The sequence below is a fragment of the Monomorium pharaonis genome, chromosome 6, assembly GCF_013373865.1.
Source record: "Monomorium pharaonis isolate MP-MQ-018 chromosome 6, ASM1337386v2, whole genome shotgun sequence".
Classification (NCBI taxonomy): Eukaryota; Metazoa; Arthropoda; class Insecta; order Hymenoptera; family Formicidae; genus Monomorium; species Monomorium pharaonis.
Genome location: NC_050472.1, coordinates 26,323,847 through 26,344,926, shown reverse-complemented (window position 1 = coordinate 26,344,926; position 21,080 = coordinate 26,323,847). Strand labels below are relative to the sequence as shown.

The 21,080-nt window shown below is 40.6% G+C and overlaps 1 protein-coding gene across 10 annotated transcripts in view; it reads right to left on the bottom strand.

Moving 5' to 3' along the window:
- Positions 1–1,451: 1,451 nt before the first annotated feature.
- LOC105837269 (transcription factor 12) overlaps positions 1,452–21,080 on the bottom strand; it is a 128,332-nt gene continuing 108,703 nt past the window's right edge. For 3 of the 10 annotated variants that reach the window (XM_036288771.1, XM_028190975.2, XM_036288763.1), the window contains 12 exons: positions 17,969–18,050; positions 14,986–15,119; positions 12,228–12,512; positions 11,807–11,965; positions 10,946–11,005; positions 10,196–10,348; positions 9,959–10,076; positions 8,057–8,210; positions 7,668–7,757; positions 5,471–5,616; positions 5,221–5,375; positions 1,452–5,142 (listed from right to left, as the gene is read on the bottom strand). In XM_036288771.1, the coding sequence (XP_036144664.1) occupies positions 5,098–5,142; positions 5,221–5,375; positions 5,471–5,616; positions 7,668–7,757; positions 8,057–8,210; positions 9,959–10,076; positions 10,196–10,348; positions 10,946–11,005; positions 11,807–11,965; positions 12,228–12,512; positions 14,986–15,119; positions 17,969–18,050 (1,581 nt within the window). In that variant the 3' untranslated portion in view covers positions 1,452–5,097. Of the gene's footprint in view, positions 5,143–5,220; positions 5,376–5,470; positions 5,617–6,192; positions 6,283–7,667; positions 7,758–8,056; positions 8,211–9,958; positions 10,077–10,195; positions 10,349–10,945; positions 11,006–11,806; positions 11,966–12,227; positions 12,513–14,985; positions 15,120–17,968; positions 18,051–21,080 lie in introns of all 10 variants that reach the window. The other 7 variants (XM_036288764.1, XM_036288765.1, XM_036288766.1 and 4 more) reach the window with 7 other exon arrangements.

Sequence of the window (21,080 nt, the reverse complement as noted above, 5' to 3'; positions counted from 1 at the left end):
AATTCAATTTCGTAGATTAAATTAATAAGTTTATTTTTGCTGCGTTTTCTCTTCAGGATGAGATATGATCGGTGACTTATCAAAAATGTAGCACGATGATCTTGTCTCTTGTATTATAACATGAGGTACGAGAAATATAAACTTCAAAATATGGACTACAAATGCTTGCAATAGTTTGTAAAGTTTTGCGTATCAATTAAAACTGAGCAAGTACAGTATTGTGGCGTGCTGTACTTGTTAATGTCTAAAAGTATCTACATAACTGTGCATACGTATAGCTAATCATTATTCTGCATATAATGAAATACAATACAATAAAACTTAAAATTGGTATACGTATTATAGGAGAAAAACATAAAACGTAATGTAAATATCTAAAATACTGAGAGTATAATATACAAATAAAATAACGAATGAGAAAGAAAAAAGCAAATAATGGCAAATATAGCGCGTGTATTAAAATTATATTAAAGAAAAAAAAAAAAGAAATATTCGACGAATCGCTCGGGATCCACGTCAGGACACCGTGATTATGGAAAAAATGGCACATTTATTATATTAGTGATATAGTAATATTACTAATGATATAATTACATTTTTTTTCTTTCTCAATCGATACACTTGTTCACTCTCTCATGTTCTTTCTCTCCCTCGCTTGCATTCTTCCGTTTATTCTCTCTCTCTCTCTCTCTCTCTCTCTCTCTCTCTCTCTCTCTCTCTCTCTCTCTCTCTCTCTTATTCAGTTTAGATATTTATATTCATCTCGTACATTATTAATATTAATAATCGCATTTTTCTTAATCGCATGTAGGGTCGAAGAGATCGGTTTCAACATCCTCTAGGCCCATTCACACAAACTGCCTACAACCCACTTACGCATTAATCTTTTTTTATTACATATTATACAATATTATATATCTAATATAGTTACACCCTTATATGATATGATAATTATCGATTCGCAATTGTACCAATAACTGAATCCTTACACACAATTAGACCGCAACAAAGACTTCCTTATGTTCTTGATATTTATGCTTAACAATAACCATAAATTGAAATCAAAGTTTACAACAAACTCGTATCAAACGAAAGTGCGATGCCACGTGATCGTCGATGCGCGTATTTGAATACAACTTCATTATCAAGAGCATAATTATTTCGTTTCATGTACAAAGGTCTGTGTGAAGGGGCCACTACGGCCGAAAATTTCGACTTCGACCCCTCTGTGTAGACCTCTTCGCTCTTCAGCTTCATTTTGACTATCTACGACTATCGACACGTGTCTAGCTTAGACTGGCTTATGAGCTATTTATTGTCGTTATTATTTTACATGATTACCTTCGCGAATACAGATGTGATCGTGTATTTTATTAAGTCTGTGAGCGGCTTTTTTGCAATTTATCGCAATGTACATTTATCGTTACATTTTCTCTTCCTATTTTTCGCTCTTTTTTTTTGTTAAGTATAATTTTATAAAGTGTCGCCGAAGCAACAGAGCATGATTAATGATTATTAATTAAATGTGGAGCGAGGTTGTGCGAGTTCTTGCCGATCAGATTGCCTATAGTCTACAGATCCTGATCGAAAACGAAAATAATTTTATGTTTTATAGGACTACGATCTAGTGAAAATATGTAAGTTTATAGCTTATATAAAAATTAGTGTGAGAAACCTTTTCAATTCTCGTGTTTTGTGTTAATTTGGAAAATAAAATATTTCAAAGTATTCATAATGTCAGTAGTGTATCAAATATTACAGAGTATTAACAGTACTTAGTACTGTATGATCGCATTCTGATTCGCAATCATAGAAAGATTTTTATTCTATATTTATATCATGCGTACGCGTGTACTGTATCTTTAAAATTTTTTTTCACATATTATACAAACTGAGGCAGATATTCGATCTAAATAATTCAAATATCTTTACAATTACTAAATATGAAAAAAAAACTTCCTTCAACAAGATGTTAAAAAAATTTCTAATTTTCAGTATTACTTAAAATGATTTTATAATTGTGTGTGTGTGTGTGTGTAATTTAAAATATTATATAATTTTATAATAAAATTGTTAGTTCAGTTACGAAAATGTTCGAATTGAGGCAAGTTAAAAATTGAGCGAAAGAGAGAAAATATGTTGCAGATTCTTATAATAAATATACATATGATATGTTTCACACATTTTGATATGAATTTAAATTTTTTAAATTGATAAAGGAAAAGCCTGTCACATAGTCTGAGCAAGAATATTTGTAACATTCGTACAATCTTCCGCGTAATTTCTATGAAATACTGTTGTGCCTTTGAAGAAAAATATAGCTATAAATATATAGATATATGTTATGCAAGAGTAGATATTCTCAGTAGATAAAAAGAAAAAGAAAGTAGAACAAAGAGAAAAGAGGCGAAATAAATACGGGCACTCAATGCGTTTGCGTTGGTTTCTTTTTTCTTCAATAAAATTTATTTATAAGAATCTAAATAAATTAAAATACATGGCAACTGGGTACAGATACGTTTGAGCTATATTTTTGTTCAAAAACAAAAATGTTCCGTTCTTTACTTCTCACGAAAGATCTTATCAACGGTGATTAATCGATAATAATAATAATAATAATAATAATAATTAATAATTAATAATAATTAATCATGATTATGACAGGTTGATTGGTTTGGCTCTTTTCGTACTTGTGCGAGCTAAATCGTGTTCATAACGACCTTATATCACGCCTTATGAAGCTTTATTTATTTCGCGTTCGCTCAATCTACATTCCACTTCACCGCGTATATATAAGTACAGAAAGTTTTTGCCCAAATGCTCGGTGGCAAAGGTAGCGCAGAAAGAAGAACCCCCTGATGATTTAAGAAGGTCCAGAGTGATTCAACGATGTACCAAAACCAGTCGATGTGCCCAACCCATCGAAAGATCGTCTTTTCTCCGGCAATGCAGCATTTTGAAAGAAAAGCACTGTATAATGCATATTTGTAAAATTCATTTGTAAATATTATTATGTCATAACGAGAATATTTAATCGCATCAAGCATCGCAGTATTTTTTATAATGCACGCGTAAATATTTTTCAATTCTTGTTCATAATGTACACGCAATATTTCATAACAAAGTTGTTATGAAAACGTAATGTTTCGTATTAAATTGTTATGACAAGCATGCGATCTATTCAATAATCAAGAGAAATCTAATTCTTTCTTTTTACTGCACATTTTTACTAGCCAATGCTTTTCTTAATGCCGCAATTATGTAGAATAATCCATTTCGGAGTTGTAATTTGCATCCGCATGAGACGCGGACAATAAAAGACAAGATACATAAAAATGATTAATATATAATTCAAGAATGTCCTAAAATGTCTTAAATTAAAAATCATCAGTATTCTTAAATTAAAGATCGTTCGAACGATCAGCGTAATGAAATGATTAATAAATCATTTGTTGAAAATAATGCAAAAATGTTATCTCTTATAGTGTTATCTCTTATAATGTACGCTTTCGGTTTTGGACACGGATCGTTCACGCAATTTTCCTACGATTACTATAAAAATATTTTATACAAAATCCGAAATAAAATGGCTTGTAATAAAATTAAGATGTGGTTTGCATATAAATTATGCTTGATATAAACTAGAATTGAATGCATTAATATTCACCTCGACATTGAAACCAGACATTGAAAAGAATCCTAAAAAAATGGCACTTAAAAATGGCATACATGATCAAATTATAGCCGTATAAAATACTTGAAAAATAGTAAAATAAATACATGCTGATAACTTCGTTAAATAGACTAACAGTTAACGTTTTCTTACTTTCTCTGAGATAATAATTGATGTTAAAACTGAGAGTATTTTATTAAATGACGCAGTGTCACAAGAATTCATTATTATTTAGATGTTCTTTACAGCTTCTTTTTATTTATATCGAGTGATAACTCATGTATTGTACATATTTTATCTTTTTCAGAGAAGAAAATTTGGTAACAAATGACATATTTAAAGTTTTCATTGTCTTCGTTTCTCTAATCAAGTTGTACATTACAGAAAAGAAGCTGCAAACATCGGAATGTGATTTTCTTATCACACTGCGAACTAGTGACAAATGTATTCTTGCGAGCGTGAACGAACCGCTAACATCTTCAATTCACATTCTGAACGCTCGTAAATAGTTTCTATATACAATATTGCCAACGTCTAACGATCAACATAAAGGCGACATAATCCGCACGCCATACTAATAAATTTAATTTTCGTCAAAGTCGAATAAGATTTAAAAACAAGAGGTTCAAATTTGTTAATTTCTATAAACAAAGAGTATATTTAAATGTATCTAATCGAGTCGGAAATATGCTGCCTTTATCTTCATCTCTAGTCAATGACTCCGTTTTTTTCGCCAACTCGAGTTCTCTTCCTAGCTATTGCGCATTATAACGTAAACGTGTTGGTAGTGTATACACAGAAGTGGCAATTTAACATGAGTCAGCAGCGAAGTTCGATCGTTAATAAAACCTCGATCGTACTACACATTATATATCTCGAAAGAGGAACCATATTCCTTTGTTTTTTTCTTTTCGCTATTTATAAAAATAATTTGAAGCCGCCTTGAGGGGGTAGATGCTTCTTAAAACTACTTGCCCTATGCTTGGGTGAGCGCGTACAGAACTTCTTCTCTTATTAATTGCATATTGAAGAGCTGTGGAAAAAATTATGGGTATTTTTTTGTCGCTTTTGCTCTACAGCATTAAAATACATCTTTAAATTAATCTTTAAATTATAAATAGATAAATACCTTCCAAACCAAAGCACTTTAAATTATAAGAAAAAAGTATTCAATTACTAATTATTATATAATAATAATTTCATATTAAATAATATATACTTTAGAAGTTGTGTTTCTTGTCTTTTTTTCTCTGCTAATGTAACGTAACACCATAATATCCACAATTTTTTGCACATTTTCACAACTTATAAGAGCAGAGAAAAATTCTACATGGGTATGTAAGTCATGTTTATAAACTCGATTCTTATCGATTTTAAGATGTATCTACCCCTTAACACAGAATAATACCGCCACTGAGCCGCTGCTACTGCGGCTGTGGTGGATTGTGCTGAAGGGAAGGTTGTGGACCCTAAAACACAGACATGTACATTTTATTTATACCAATTACAAAGTAATTTCAAAATAATTAATTTTGACAGAATCTTACAGGTAATGCGGGGAAGGGCGGTTGGGAGTGCGCGTGTGGATGAGAATGCGGATGTGCTATATGCGCTGCAAGATGACCTGGTAGTTTCGGTCCATCCTCGGCTTTTTCTTCTTCTCTTCTTTTTAAACACGCGGCTTTCGGATTAAGATTCCGTTCTGAAAACAAAAAAAGAATAGATCAGACACATGAATATTTATACAGATTAATATGAAACAACCATGATAAAATATAAACATGTTGGTATACGCACCTCTGACTTGTTGTTCGAGTGTCATTATAACTTCAACAGCCATGTTGAGAATACCGAGCTTCGTTTGAGGTTTGTCTGTTTTTAGATGTGTCATACACATTCTACCAAGTTCTTTTAGAGCCTCGTTGATATCCCTGATACGTATCCTGCGATGATAGATAAAATTTAAGCTAGTTATCTTATTAAGAGAGTATTTGTCTTTGATTGTCAGTATTAAAAAAACAGAATAAGTTTTATCCTGTACTACATATAATATCTAATAATATCTAATAATGTTACACATCTGTTAAACATCTACTTACACACTCATCGTATTAAGCAATATTGTTCTCGTACATTTACAGTGGGAGAAGTTAATAGCAGAATAAATTATGAGAAACGTAATTGTACCACAATGTCGTACATGTTTTGTGATTCTTTATTAATGCAAATACAATTATAAAGCATGTGAAAGAATTAAATTTTTCATGCATATATGTATATATAATACAAATATATATACACGAGAACATGCCGATTTCGTGAAACATAATGTATATGGGGAAAGATGTCATTTATCTTCACCGTCATCAAGAAACTTTTAGAGTATTCGTGCTACATTGTTATGTCACATATACATAGAATACGGGCCGCTGTTACCATTTACTAATCAGAATTGTTATATCACTATGAAATAAAATCTAATTTTTTTTAACATCCGTTGCGTACATCATTGATCTTACCTTTCCCTAGCGTTATTTGCTTGCCGCCTCTCTTTCTCCCTTTGTGCCTTCATGTCGGGATCATCATCCTCGTCCTCGGCGCTCGAACAACAGTTGCGCAATAACAATACGCGATTAATCACCTGGCTTACGTCACAACTTACTCTAGCCTATATCGCTTAAATTACCTAACGGCAATCGAATTACTAACATGAGCGACACGCGCGCGACACAGTCGCGAAATTGCAAGAAAATTACTCTTGACTTGCTGGAGTCTAATCACCTAATTGTTGTTCGAGCGGATTTCGTATATACGCATACGTTTCTTATTACTCTAGACAAGCGATATGATAATGAACACACGCAGGTGGTTTCGTAATTTTGAAATCATGGATAATGTAAGTAGGTTACAAATTTAAAGGCCCGTATTCTTTGCACAGAACAAACAATCATCGATGGCGAATGTAATCACGCCAAAGGACAGTGATCTTTCGGATAAAAAAATGTAGATCTTGTATTTTCACGCTGCTACCTAGAAATTAGAGAATGCAAAAGACATCTATACAAGTGTCAGCAAAGAATATTTTTTTCAAAACAACAATTTGGAAGAATTTGAAAATAATCACAAAATAATAAGAAATAATAAGATAGTACAAAAAACCTAAAAATGTATGATTAACATCAAAATAGATATATTGATTATAATTATACGCTTGAAAGATTAAATATCGATCATCTTTCATTTTAAAAATATATACGACAATCGAAATAAAAATTTATGTGACACGTGTATGGCCCATACAGTGAAATTAATTAGTTTACAAATAATACGACATGTTCTTTCATTTATACAAAGACAGTAAAATACGCTTGTAGAGATAAAGAGAAAAAAATCTATACAATTGAGCAGTTTGATGCAACGTTCAGTAATGCAGAGTAAGTGCGGAATGTTCTAAAACGTAGTGGCATGCCTAGGGACCGAATCGCAGCTGAATTAAAATGAGACTGATTTGCAGGTACGCACGAGAGAGCTGTCAACATTTCATTCTAGTCTCATCTCATTTCTGTCCTTAACCAGAAACATTTTAATTTTCACGCCTGAATACGGGCCTTATACAGTGCAACGGGTGTAAGGAGTTTTCGGATTGCGGGACACTCGTATTCATGTTTTTAACAAAGTCGTGAACATGCTCTCCCTCTCTCCTCTCGATCGTATGTGAATTAATCAGTTCATGGTTTATTGCTCGTCACAAATAGCACTTCGTTTTTAGGCATGCATACGACTAGATGGTAGGATACTTTCTCCGAGAAAATGTACAGTGGAGTCTTTTTTCCTCCATGTCCACTCTGACGATGCGGACATACGTACGCGTATCATCCGCATCGTAGGCGACGTATGTATGTTTTATCGGGATATGCGGGAGCGAGAACGGGATGGAAAGGAATTCTGTTTGTATCAAGATGCAACGAAGTGCGTACTGCGTGTGTTCACTAACCTTTCACGCACGTTGTTGGCCTGGCGACGTTCTTTCTCGCGCACCGCTTTGGTGCCAGGATCGTCACAGTCTTCGTCGGCGCTCGAACAACGGTTGTTCAAAGACACAGCAAGTTAGTTCGGGAATAAGTTTTCGAAGATTGGATGCGAGCGCATCACAATTAATTATTAATTCGCTCGACTTTCAAATAAATTTTCAAATTGCTACAGCGAACGATCTACTCTCTTTCCTCAACGTCCTTGAGAGTCGGAAACGATGGACGTTGATACGCGATTGTGTCGATTGCAGCTTCTCTTATTTTTATTATTGTTACGTTCGACACACACGTGTAAACTATCGAGAAATTTACTTGGGAATTGATTTCGGAATTTTTTTTTTCTGATACTTACTATCTGCGCGATCGCTTCGTTCCCTTTCCTTGCGACGTCGAGTTGACAGTAGCAGCCCCGATTACACCGGCCGCCGCGAGTTCGCTGCTCGATGGTTTCGTCTCACCGCCACTACTGTCGGGCGGATCTTTCCTCTTTTCTAAGGGGATGTATTCTGCTCATTATTAATACTGTCGCGTAAAAATTTCTCAACAACTGCATTGCTATACAGGGTGATTTTCAAGTATACAAAAAACTGAAGGCGATTTCCTGACTTATTTTAAGAAGAAAAAAAGGTCCTATTAACTATAAACGTATACCCGAAATTGCTTTGTTTTCAAAATGTAGAGTGTCAAAGTTGAGAAAAAATATAAAAATATGAAAAACGCTTAAAGACATTTTATTCAAATTTTATATATATGCTATTAACCATTGATGAAACGTTGTCACAGACTTACTTATGGGTAATCCTATTAAATTTTCTTTAATAAGATAAAAAAGGGGGCATATATATATATATATATATATGGGACCTTCCTTCCTAAAATAAATTAAGGAATCTTCCCTTTAAAATATACTTTCTTTGTACTCACTTAGAAATCACTCTGTACATAATTCGCAAAACAAAAGAAACCAGATATAAAATTCACGTCAGTCTGAAGCGTGTTTTCTCGTTTCTTTCGTAGTTTCGAAGGCAATTGGCGAAATGTATCCCCCAAGAGATTGAAAAAGCTAACTATGACAGTAGAGTCTCATTCCAGCATTGTCGTCAGATTATCTGATACAACCGCGGAAAAATGGCACGGACTTATCAGGAAACGGAGAAAAGAATAAACGCGACTGACCTTCGCGATCGAAGACGATGATCGCGATCTTCGATTATCCCGGAGCTTTAAGCAGAGGAGGCTTAGTCACGAAACCGTGAAAAGCGTCCAATTAGGAGCAGGAAGCACGCTTTACGGGATTTTGCCCTGACTCAGTCGATCGCCTTAAATGTTTTCTCTTTCTTTTTCGCCTGACGACTCGCAAAAGTATTAGCTCCGTGTTAGCATGTATACGCCGCGGTGTGTCTCGTTAAAAGTGCGTGACAAAATCAACGGCGGATAAATCAGACGTACGAATGTGTGCAAAAGTGCAATCACTCTTATATCGCGTTCGGTGACGCATTGACAATCTGAACTACGAACAAAACGTTCACGATGCAAATATGTGCGCAATTGAATATCCTTAAAGGCTTCGAGCTGTTCAGTGTTCGGCACGTTGTTTTTCACGGAAGTTATCCCAGAGAGGTTTCGTGAATTTCCATATACCTTTACAAAGCGCGCAAACAGTTTCCAAATCCGCAAGAATGTTCTGCATTCCTTCGACCAGCTAACATGTAGAATCTCCTAATCCGTAGGTAAAAGGATACCAAATGTTCTCCGTCGACATAATGACTCTAAAAGCGCGGGAGGCTGAAAGAGATGGACACAACGAGGCGGAAAGAGAGAAACGAGGAGCGAGATAACCGAACGTACGTACTCGCGGGAATAATGCAGGCACGACCGCCGGACAGCAAAGACTTCGCGTGATTTATCTAATATTTCCTTATTCGGCCGCGAGTCCGTTGTATGGAACACCTGGGAGTGCCTTCTCTTTTTTCTCTTTCTCGCGGGAATTCATGGGAAAACTGACTTGCTCGATGATGCGACGATGCGAGAATAGAATCGCGTGATCAAAGTAACCACATCGTAATAATGATTCTTATCATTAATTCTTAGGAAAAAAAATCATTGAACGTTTTCAACGCGAGATTCGAGAAAAGACTATCAAGTCATCGGAGTGTATTATTTATTATTGTTGCTGCGTAATCGTGAGCTGGCTTCTTCTATCTTGCAAATTATTTTGCGATTCGTCCCATACGTCACTTCGGGGTCAACTTACTGGCATTTGTCACAGATAACCTTTCAATCTTGATGGAACCATCTGTGTCGGGCGTGGGCGTAAGACCGGGATAGGAACCCTGAGGTTGCGTCACCGTTACCGCAGGATGTGGACTCGTCTAAAAGAATGACAGTGATATCAAGTGTACCGTGAAAGAAAGGGGCCCTCTCTCTCTCTCTCTCTCTCTCGCGTTTGCGATCGCTCCGCGATATTTTTGACTTCGGTGAAGCCCCTTACCAAATGATCCAACTGCGGTGGTGAGGTATGCGAGTATATCCCGCCGTGTGGACCGACCGGGCCAAGATGAAGGGCCACTTGACTCTCGGCGTGATTCCTCAGTACGTTTATGGCATCGTCTAACCGCTCCTCCATCCGTGTACCCTGTACCAACAGAATACCGAAAATGCGACTCGATTACGCACGATAGTTTAAAATTGTCTGTCGCCTCATTATATGTTATTCAAGGGATGCTACAGGAAAACATATCCCATTAATATTTTTCCTTAGATCCTTTTATGGTTTATTTCAAAAACATTTCAAAAGGAAAGAATCAAAGTCAAAATTAACTGCTTTTATTGCGCTTCTAAATGTTTCACGTAGAAAGACAGTTCCACCAATCGAAGAAGTAGATCTCGGATGAAAAGTAGAAAATATATTACAAGAATATTATATTTAAAAAAAAGTCCGATCAATTAGACTAATTAATGCTGTTTAATGCCGACTGATCATCGAAACGTGTTCTTGTTAATAAAAAAATATGTACAAGCTACGATTATACATTGTGCACAATAAAGACCTCATCACAATATATAATCAAAATTAATCAAAAGCATAATCAGCAAAAAGTGCAATGGATGGAAACATGTTTTGGCATTTGTCTCGTGGCGTGAACATGCGTATAAAAGAATACGGTAAAGTAGGGAACGAATAAAAAAAGAAAGAGGAAAGGGGAGGGTAAAAAGAAAACTGAAATTCGGCGGTCCTCACCTCGGCGTGGTCGCGAAGGAAGCCGATGGCATCGTCTAGCCTCTGCTGTTCAGGCGCCGGCTTCACACACAACACCAACGCAACAACAAAACCAAAAAAAAAGAGAGAAACAACCAAGTCAACACAACGTTCACAACAAACAGGGCGAAATGAATAAAAAAACGTGTCGTCAAATAAACGGGAAGTACGATAAACTTAATAATTTTTTGCGTAAAAAAAGGGGGGCGGACGGAGGGAGGATGTAGATAAATAGCCGCTTGCAAGGGAAGCACACAAACGGTGATTTCTCGGTGCAAACGCGATCATGCACTCTGTGCGATTTCAGTGCTGCGTGATTATGTGCGAATAGCGATCATAATTTCTCGTACGATAAATAAACCTTTAACACAAATAAGAGCAAACGGCTCCTTTCTTTTACTTCCGCTTGTACAGAGTTCCTCCATTTCTCGTAACAATCCTCCCCCCATCCCCCTCCCTCAAAAAAAGATACAAATTGAGCGAATGATAATTGATGGTATCGTCGACATGTCACATCAGCGTACCATACGTATATAGCGAAATATTGTCGGGAAAATGTGACTGTCGTGTTTCAGCGCTTATAAAAGTGAAAAATTATCTCGCGTGCGTGTCTCTGAAGCGGCCAAAATTATACACGCGTACAAGAAGCCTTTCAACAATGTTCGATGATCAACTGTACCTCGATAGAATATCATGTATAGCAATGATCGAGTCAACAAAGTATTTGTACATGTAATTGTATTGAACAACGTTGAAAAGATCTTGTGGCTTGTGCGACCGGGCCGTGAGATAATCGTAATTAGTAAATCGTATACAAATACAGAATAGCACCTCGATACATACCATGTGAATACCACGATTTGGGTCCGCCGTAAAATGCGGCGAGACTGGCGCGGCTCCAGGTGCCCAACCTGGCGCCGAGCCGGTTAAAGGTGGTGGCGAACTGACGGGTGTAGATGGATTACTGCTATAACTGGATACTGATTGGTCCGTGGGATAAATCTGTGAAAAACGTCGTGATAACAACGCAGCCGTGACACAACATTACGTAGTACGAATCATTCGCGAGATGAGATGTATCTCAACACCGCGGCAAGTGTTACATTAGATCACAAAAACGTCTTCACAAACGCTACGTAAATTACATATAGATTCAAGTATTTATCATCTAACTACCTCTATTATTTTATAATTTCTTTTTGTTAAAATAATTTGTGCTCTGTGAACGTGAAAAAAAAAATTTGACTTGACGACGAACACATACTCGGGTGCTCACGACGGATGCAAGGGTTTTGCCGAGGGTGTCGTCCGTGGTGGATTGCTGGTTCGTCGTGGGCGCAGTGTTGGGCGCGGAAGGCGCGGTCGTCGGTGCACCAGGACTATGGCTATATTGCAACGATGCCGGCGACGGCGCTCCTGTGCCGCTGTTCGCCGCGACCGCGGCACTACCCCGGAATGTCGACATTGGCGGCAGGGAAGCCGCATTGGTCACCGCCGAGCCCAGGATCGGCGCTGCAGATTCACCGTTCGGTGACATCGCCGAGTATGCCTGAAACCGCCAAGCGCAAATGGTTCGACGCTCGGTTCTTGTGGTAAACGTCTCTCGGGGCGGGGAAGTCGTGGGAATACGCGATCACGTCTTCAACGTTAATTATCGAACTTGCGTCCAGTATGTTGGAATCTCTCTCCTCTGTAGGTTCTCTGTCGTACAAGGAATTCTATAGGTTCGTAGGAATGTTACTCGATTTGTGAAACGGGAGGATCACGTCAGCCGTCATCGCGACACACTTCCTCTGATCCCGTAATCAATGCGTCTCAGTCGTTATCTTCATGGATTTCGTGAGGATTCGAAAGGGATGTCTTCTCTAGGAGCGAACGTGCGTGCTTGCGTGCGTGCATGCGTGAAACATTGATTCGTCCTGCGTGTAGTTACAAACGATAAAGGCCTCCGTTGCAAAAGTCCCGAGTGATTTCCAGGAGTCGCATAAAGATTTGTACACGATTGCCTCTGAAGCGTGTGTCTTTCTGGTTGTAATGGATCGCCTCGGCCGGCTTTGATATCGGATACACTGAGCGTGGGATAGAGCACTCTCTCGCACCTACTGAAGCCGCTCGTAAAAGTCTAATTTTAAGCCACCGTCGACGCTCTCTATGGAGCGTAGCGTATTTATCAACAAATTAGAGTGGCCGGGACGAACGCCTACGGAGACGTACGTGCCGCGCGTAAAACGTCGTCTTTAATCGACACCGTTACGAAGATGAGCAGCTTCTGGACGTGGAATATCGCGGCGGGACCGAGGAATTTCGGTGCGTCGACTAGAAAAACCTAGAGACATCCAGGAATCTCGCTTTCGGTGGGCGCCGCGCGGACGGCGTTCCTGGAAGCTGGGTCATTAAACTGGAAGCTCGTAAATGTTTAATCTTTGGTGAAACCGAAAGAAATCTTACTTCTCGAGACGCCTGACTCCATCTTTACTTGGAGCTGCGTTCGCCCTAAATCGTACAACGTCTTTACGACGTTTCTTGTCATATCACGTAGGCCAAAAGGCCTCGCTGTAGCTACGCGAACGACAATAAAACGGTTTGTCTTACAGTCGTTAAAAGTCGGACTTTATGATCCGAGAGTACCGGAAGTTTATAGCGATCTATTGTATGTATATATGTAAAGAGCTAATGTTTTAACAAAAAATAAAAATAACGTAACGATTCTCGTCACATTTGTTATCGGTGATTTTCGATCGAAGGTATCGCGATCGCGACGTCATACGCCTGCACCAGAAGCCTTCTCGATCGTTTCAAAGAGAGAGAAAGAGAAAGAGAGAGAGAGAGGCTCTGCTGAGAGACGGATGCGAGGTGCCACGAAGAGGAGGATTTCGTGGTAACCATGAACGGCGTAAATCAAACGAAGGCTGCACTTGACTAGAAACATGGAGTAGCGGGAGGGTTGGGACGCTATATATAGACGCCAGTGAGTCATTTGACGTTGACTCCAGAGCACTGTCAACAGTGTCTCTCAACCATAGCGAAACGATGAAGAGAGAACGCGTCTCTCTCTTTCTCTCTCTAACTTTCCTCGCGCGCACGGGACAATCATCGACCGGGTGGTCCGAAATAAGACAGCTAGAAGAGGCCACCAGCTGGCTCGTCGGATCGCGGTTGACGAAGAGGATTAGAGTCGACGCCGATTGCTCGGAGAGTAATGGTCGGCCGAGGAGCGACACGCGGCTCGTCCTCGAGACGACCCCGCGCGAATTTGCGACGAGACTCGCCGAGAGAGAAAGAGAGCAAGATTTAGCGCGATCGGAATTTATTACGCGTTGCTCGAAAAGCCATCAACAATGCAATAAATCCCCGAAAAGTTTGCGTATTTGTCGAGAACGTCGAGAATGCCCCGCATCTCTCGGAATCTCTCGTCCGAGAAGAGTGCATTTCGAACAGCCGTCCGTCCGCTTCGACGTACAGTGACGTGGATAAAAGTCTGCGATTTGGTAGAATTCCTCGGCCGAGCGTGAATTTAGCGTGCTCGGCTGATCGCGATACGCGGGAGCTCGCGGTGAAATTATCGCGCTCGAGTGCGCCCCCGGTTCGAAAAATCGATTTTTCGTCGTCGAATTCAATTTTTTGATATTGTCGATTACACAATCGAGGTTTCGTCGGACCTCGTTGTGACATTTGGGACGGAGAGAGGCACCACCAACCAAACGTTGCTCGGGAGGCACATCGATCTTCCGTAGCACCGAGATTAGGTCGCACACGCTTAGGTTTTAATCTGTCGACTTCCTCGTCGAACTCACGTGTTCGACGACGGAGAATACGGGCGAAGGAATATCCCCCGTGTCTATTACCAAGTTCCAGAGACGTCGTTTTCGCGACGGCGGCTCCGTAGGAAACGGCACCCGAGTCACGGGTGATTGATCGTTTCTTCGGATTCGGCCGCGGTATGGGGATAGTCAGGATAGAAAACGACAGAAAGGAAGGAAGGAAGAGAAAGAGAAAGAGAGAGAGGTAGTAAAATCACTTACCATAGGGTCGTGGGGTAGGTGCATGGGATAGGCTGGCTGCGCCAGGTGAGAGGGTGCGTATCCACTGTATGGGGGTTGGACACCACCGCCGCTACCCGTCCATGGGTCACCGGGACCGGTTCCAGTATTACCATCTGCAACAAAAGAGAGACGCGATTTCGATCAATCATGTGTCATCCGATTATTATTATTATTATTATTATTCAAATATCTAAATAATCGATTCAGAGCATCCACATTCAAAAAAGATACATTTGAGAATAGCTCGATAATACAGACACAATTACGAAATATACATAAAAATTTTGCGATGCATTGTTGCACAGTAAAAAACATTTTGCGTTTCTGTTAAAACCGGTCCTTGTCAAAACCTTTTTTTTTATGTTAAATTTTTAATATACTCTAGTATTAATCTGTAGCATAACGTGATTTGGAATATTTTGTGTGTTAAATTGGCATTTGACATTTCATTTAAAATAATTTATAGATAACTTAAGAGAAGCAGAAGCAACACAGAAATAATGTAATTCTGAAATGTAAATTATATATTAATTTGAATGTTTTCTCCGCAATTTATTTCAAAATTGTGTTAGTGTTCTATTTTCTTTGTGTTATTTCTTTTACATAATATTTGTGTTACCTCCTATTCATCTTGTGTTAAATTACCAGAAAAATTTTAAACATGTATTAAATTCGAAACAAAGTTTTTTACTTTGTAAAAATCTTTCTTTCGACACGCATTATTTGTATATCCGTAAAAATGTTTCCTTGAAGCATCGCAATGTAGAATATTGAATCTTGCCGACTACTCGGGTACTTTCTACGTCATTGAAGCGGAAAATAATAAATAATAGAGCACGTGGCGTTCACAGCGAGCAGAGAATGTCGCGCACGTGCCCGGATAATGAGCGTCCAAATCGAGTTAAAACGCATCCTCGCGCGGCGCTTAATCGAATTTCCCAACTCGTCAGGGACGCCTTACACGCTCCGCCTCATAATGTTTGTACAATTTCGGTCGATTAACACAACGGCGACGTTGTTCCGCTTCAAGCGCGTTGGCGCGCATCGCGCGCCAAACTTCCTAATCAAGCGGCGATGTCATTCCTTCCGCAGTAATTATTTCGAGAACGAGTCCGCGGTATGATACAACTTCCCTGGACTTTCGCCAAGTCGAAATTTCGCGCTTTCTAACGTCTCACTCTCGGTCCCGGGGCGTCGCGGCGTCGTTTGCGGCGGAGTCGCGCGTGCACACGCACGCGCGCACACACACACACACACACACACACACACACATACCCGGTATAAGACTCGGCCAATAGATGCGCGGTACTCGGCGCGGGCCATTATTTTAGTTGAAAACAACAGCAATAAGCTTCGGGAACGTATTTCTTGATACTTTTGCTTGATATAATTCCCGTGCCGGGCGCTCCTCGACGAGAAAACGGAAACTAAGCCAAACTACTCGGGCGTTCCTACCAACTACCGGTGTTCGATGTCTGATAAAACTTTTTCGCCCTCCCCTCGTCGTGGCCTGCCATTTATAAGCCATTCCGGTCAGCTACCGGGTGCCACGAGCGCCGACACGTATTTCGAAAGCGCACTTAAACTGCTACTTTTCTCATCTGATCCATAATAACGAGCCCTGCGGTGAAAACTTGGCCGATTTCATAGATCTATCATCGTGCAGTTCGTCTGAAATATTTGCATATTTAAGCACGCCGAGTTCTTCCGCGAAGAATCATTCGTCATCATCAATATGGCCTTTTTACGGCTATCTGAGCTGTGTATTCTGGTATGTTCGATTTAATAAAATCAAATTTAATCAAATAAATGTTGTATTTATTTTTGAAATGTCGTAGGTTTGGTATAAAACTTCCTAAGATTTCCCACTGCGCGAGAGCCTCAGCATCCGCGAAGCACGGAGCGTGACGGCGGTGTACGTCGCACCTGCCTCGCGAGATGACGATAATTTTTCGAAGATCCGTTATAATATATCTACGAAATAAACCGTAAACCACAATTACAGCTCTGCAAAAATAAGCGGCAGTCCCGGCTGATGGAGCAATTCGCGCGCGACACACCAATTATTCCACCGCGATGACGAACGATCATGCGCGCAAATCAATTTTAGAGCAACGAATCGATTATATTGAATGGAGAGGCATCGTGCAAAGCAGCGCGAGTCAAAGAAGAGTCGCTTCTCTCGGCGAGCGACGGAAAATGATTAAAATAGCGACACTAAGACGCCGGCGCTTCGATAAATGTTCGCTGCGACAACAAAGTGGTGCGGATTCGCAGCAGTGGCCGGTGCCGAAGCGAGCTCCGCCGGCGGGGAATTGCTTTTATTGGCAATATCTCGTCGACGAAGTTTCCCCGTGGAATTTTTTTTTTAGGACGGCGCGCCGGATATATCCGCGAAATCCAGCGACGAACTTCGACGCCCCCGCCGCGCCGCACGCTTGAACAAATAGCGAGATTGTTATTGTTTTTACGCGCGACAGGCAGAGCGGCAAATTTTACGAGCGAACGTTAAACAGTTGAATATTAGTGCGCTCGTAAAATCCCTTTTATCGTCCATTCGGATCGTTATGCGATTTCCAAATGATATATACGAACGTACGCGCCTATGCCGGTGGCTGCTGATTCGCGGATAACGATCGATCTATCGAACCATCTCCGCAGGTTTGCACTATCTAGTTTAATTACATCCACGTCCGCTGATATCGATTATTAACAGATATAAGTCGGCAATCTATTTCATAACTACTTTCGTGAAATTAGTATTCGATATAAAACCAGTCTGTTACTACGCGCTCTATTTTCGTTGCTCGGCTGCCCGGTTATCTGAGAATGAATCTAAAGAATGCAATGATTCACTCAAAAAAATTCCACCTTTTTTATTATCGGAGATATTAAAATCATGGTATATGTTGTGTATCTCAATTTTTCTTATTTTTATTACTGTAACTTTGCTCTCGCTTACCGATGTAATAGGAATCCGTGTAAAGGGCACCCTTCGGCGACGTGTATCTCGGCGAGTCCTGCCCGAATTCATCCGAGCCATACTGCAACAGAAAAAAAGCAAATCTTCATTATTAAGAATTCACTATTAAGCTACTAAGAGAACGGGGAATCCTGTGATTTGCGGAATCGAAACAAAACGGAAACGCCGCGCGTATAATTTTCTTGTCGCGCTGCTTAGCGAGCCGCGAAACTTTTCACCGACCTAGTCGACGTTTCGGCATTTCTGGTGTAATGCGGTAAAATTGCGCTGTAATCGACGACACGCGGACTCCAACCACCGGTTGGGCAGACACCGGCATCGATGTTGCATCTCTCGTTTCTTGCGACACCTTTGTGCATTGTGTTGTAGCGTGTCTCTCCATCGATCTTACGATAGACCCGGTCGAGACTATTACGACACCGACCGACGTCGTGGCTCGTAGCGAGAGCAGTCATTAATTCAACGGCGTAGACGCGAGAGAGGAACGTGCGCGCTTCTAGAGAGAGAAAATCGGTATGATGGAGTCATTAAACGGCTGCACACATACACACAGGCGCGCGGGGTTATCCTTGCGCAACGCGGACATCAATAAAAATCTAAGATTAGGTCGTCCTCCGCGATCCAATTAACGCCGTCAGTCTTCATAGGAATGAGCGGAAGGCATCGATTTAACGACGTTCGCTCTGGCAATGCGACGATTTTTTATTCTTCATAAAGGAAGACGTCGAAGTAAAACTTTACGCGTCGAAAGTGCTAGTGACGGTATAAAGCGTCGTTTCGTACCAGCGAGACTGAAATGTGCTCGGTAGATATACAATGCTCCAATTTTTAGAACGCGACGAAGGTCGCGCGGGAGAGAAGTAAAGCGATGATAAATTGACCCATTAAGTCCCAGGAGGCCCCTATACGCTTTTTTTTGTTTTAAATTCTTGTAACTCGAATTCTAATCAAAAGTTTTAAATCTCATTTGGTATTTAGAGATACAACGAGTTGCTCTTTCCAAAAATCTAATCGGTGATGGGATAAGATATCTGAAAAATATATATAAAGATTAAAAGTAAAAAAAGTAAGAGACCTGCCTTTTATTAAGAAATATTCGGCGAATAAATGATTTTGCCTATCATCTTGACGTGGTACAATTTGATATAATTATTATTTGAGTCATGTAAAATTATGAATTCGTAGAAATAAAAAGAGACATAATTATAAAATTTTCTGCATTTATATGAACTATTTTATTTTAATAAAGATTTTTAGATTAAAGAGTTTGTATTACCCTTTACGAAAAGGATCTCTTATTTTTTATTTTATATCTTTTGTTATTTTTAGATGTCTCATTTCATCGTCGACTAGATTTTCGGAGAGAGCAACTCTTTTTATCTCTAAATATCAGTTGCAATTAAAAATTTTTTGATTAGAATTTATAACAGAAAAGCGCGTAGAAACTTCCAGGAAGCTAATGAGTTAATTGTGGAGAGTTTATTGGAGTTGGAAGCTCGATATGGAGCTGTATGTCAAACGTAACATAAAACACCGTGCGGAAGCAGTTTCGCGAGTAATAAAAAAATCTTTGATTATCTAATGAAGTCTAATCCGATGTCGCATTTCAATCATTTAAATGGGGAATAAAGCTTAATCCGACGAATAGCGTTACTCGATATAGCTGGATTACTCATCCATTATGGACGTCGAAACGCCTCTCCGCGAGACTACATGCATCGAGAAAAGTTCTCTATGAGAGAAGTCGGGTTCCAAAGACAGATTATGCGATCGCGAGCTACATACGGAGAACATTCGTGTCCTCAGTTTCAAGTTATAGATTTATGATACTCGTTTTCCTTCCGTCCCTCTTTCCTCGAGTCGAGACAGATACATAAGATTTCGATGTGGAAAGAAGACAATGGATGGGACGAGGATGCACAGAGTGCACACGACAGGAACGGGGATCCCTATCGATCGCGATTGATGCCGATGAGGTTACGGATAGAATCGAGGGAGTTCCCGCGTAGTCCGCGTTTTTGGTAAATTTACCATTTTATAGCCGCCGTAGTCGGTGTGGCAGACAAACATGCTGGCGGCGGGAACGTGTGCGCGCTGATTCGACGATACACCGACTCCTCCGCGTCCTCGTACACGTAGGTACGGGTCACGTCGTCATACAGGACGGCATATCACCACCATCACCAACCACCGTCACCACCACTACAAAGGAGGGCACGTTGATCCGGCGACGACGAGCGGAGGAGTTGCCGCGCGAACGAGAGGAAGACGAAAAGCGGAAAAGAGGAGTAGCCGACCAAGTAGCGAGGTACAAGAGAGGAAGAAAGACAGCAATCGCTGTGCGCGTTGCAACAATCCCTCGTCCCAATTTCTCGTCTCTTTCTCTCCAGCCGTGATATATGTTAAAATATTCCACGGCACTACTGCTGCCTTATCCGCTTGCACCGCGCCGAAAACTTTCGCGCGCGATGCACGACGACGGTTCTCTTCCACTCTCTGCCTCTCTCGCTTCTTCTTCCGCTCTTTCTCCCTGTTCGCTACCCCGTCCCGCTTCTCCGACACGTCGAAAAGTGCCGCGCGCTCGCCTCGCGCGGGGGTAAAATAAACTTCGGCCGCTAACGCGAGGACTATGGGGCGCCAGGCCGAAATTTAACGCCTTCTCTCCGAGCCATGAAAGAATCGTACAACTTTGTGCCGACGTCGGAACTTTGCAACTACGCTTACGCGCGGACCGGGGACTCTCTCGCGACAGGTCGGTAGTCCGGAAACCACGTGCGAATTCAGACTACTGGCGAAACTTGACTCAACTCGACTTTTAACTCGACTCGACTCGACTCAATTCATCGGTTAGAAACGACGTCACCGAGCGACGCGGCCGACTACGCGCGACTGTCGGCCGTGGTGTCGCGCGTTCGCCAACGTCGATCGAGAAAACGCGCGGCCGAGGTGGGAGCGACGCGCAATCCAATGGACGCGCACCGAGTTCCGTGAAAGAAGCGACGCGGAGAGATCTCCTCCTCCTCGTGATATCCTCCGAACTGTGCTGCCGCATGGGAGTTCGCGCGCGATAAGTCTGCCGCGAGCGCGCGTA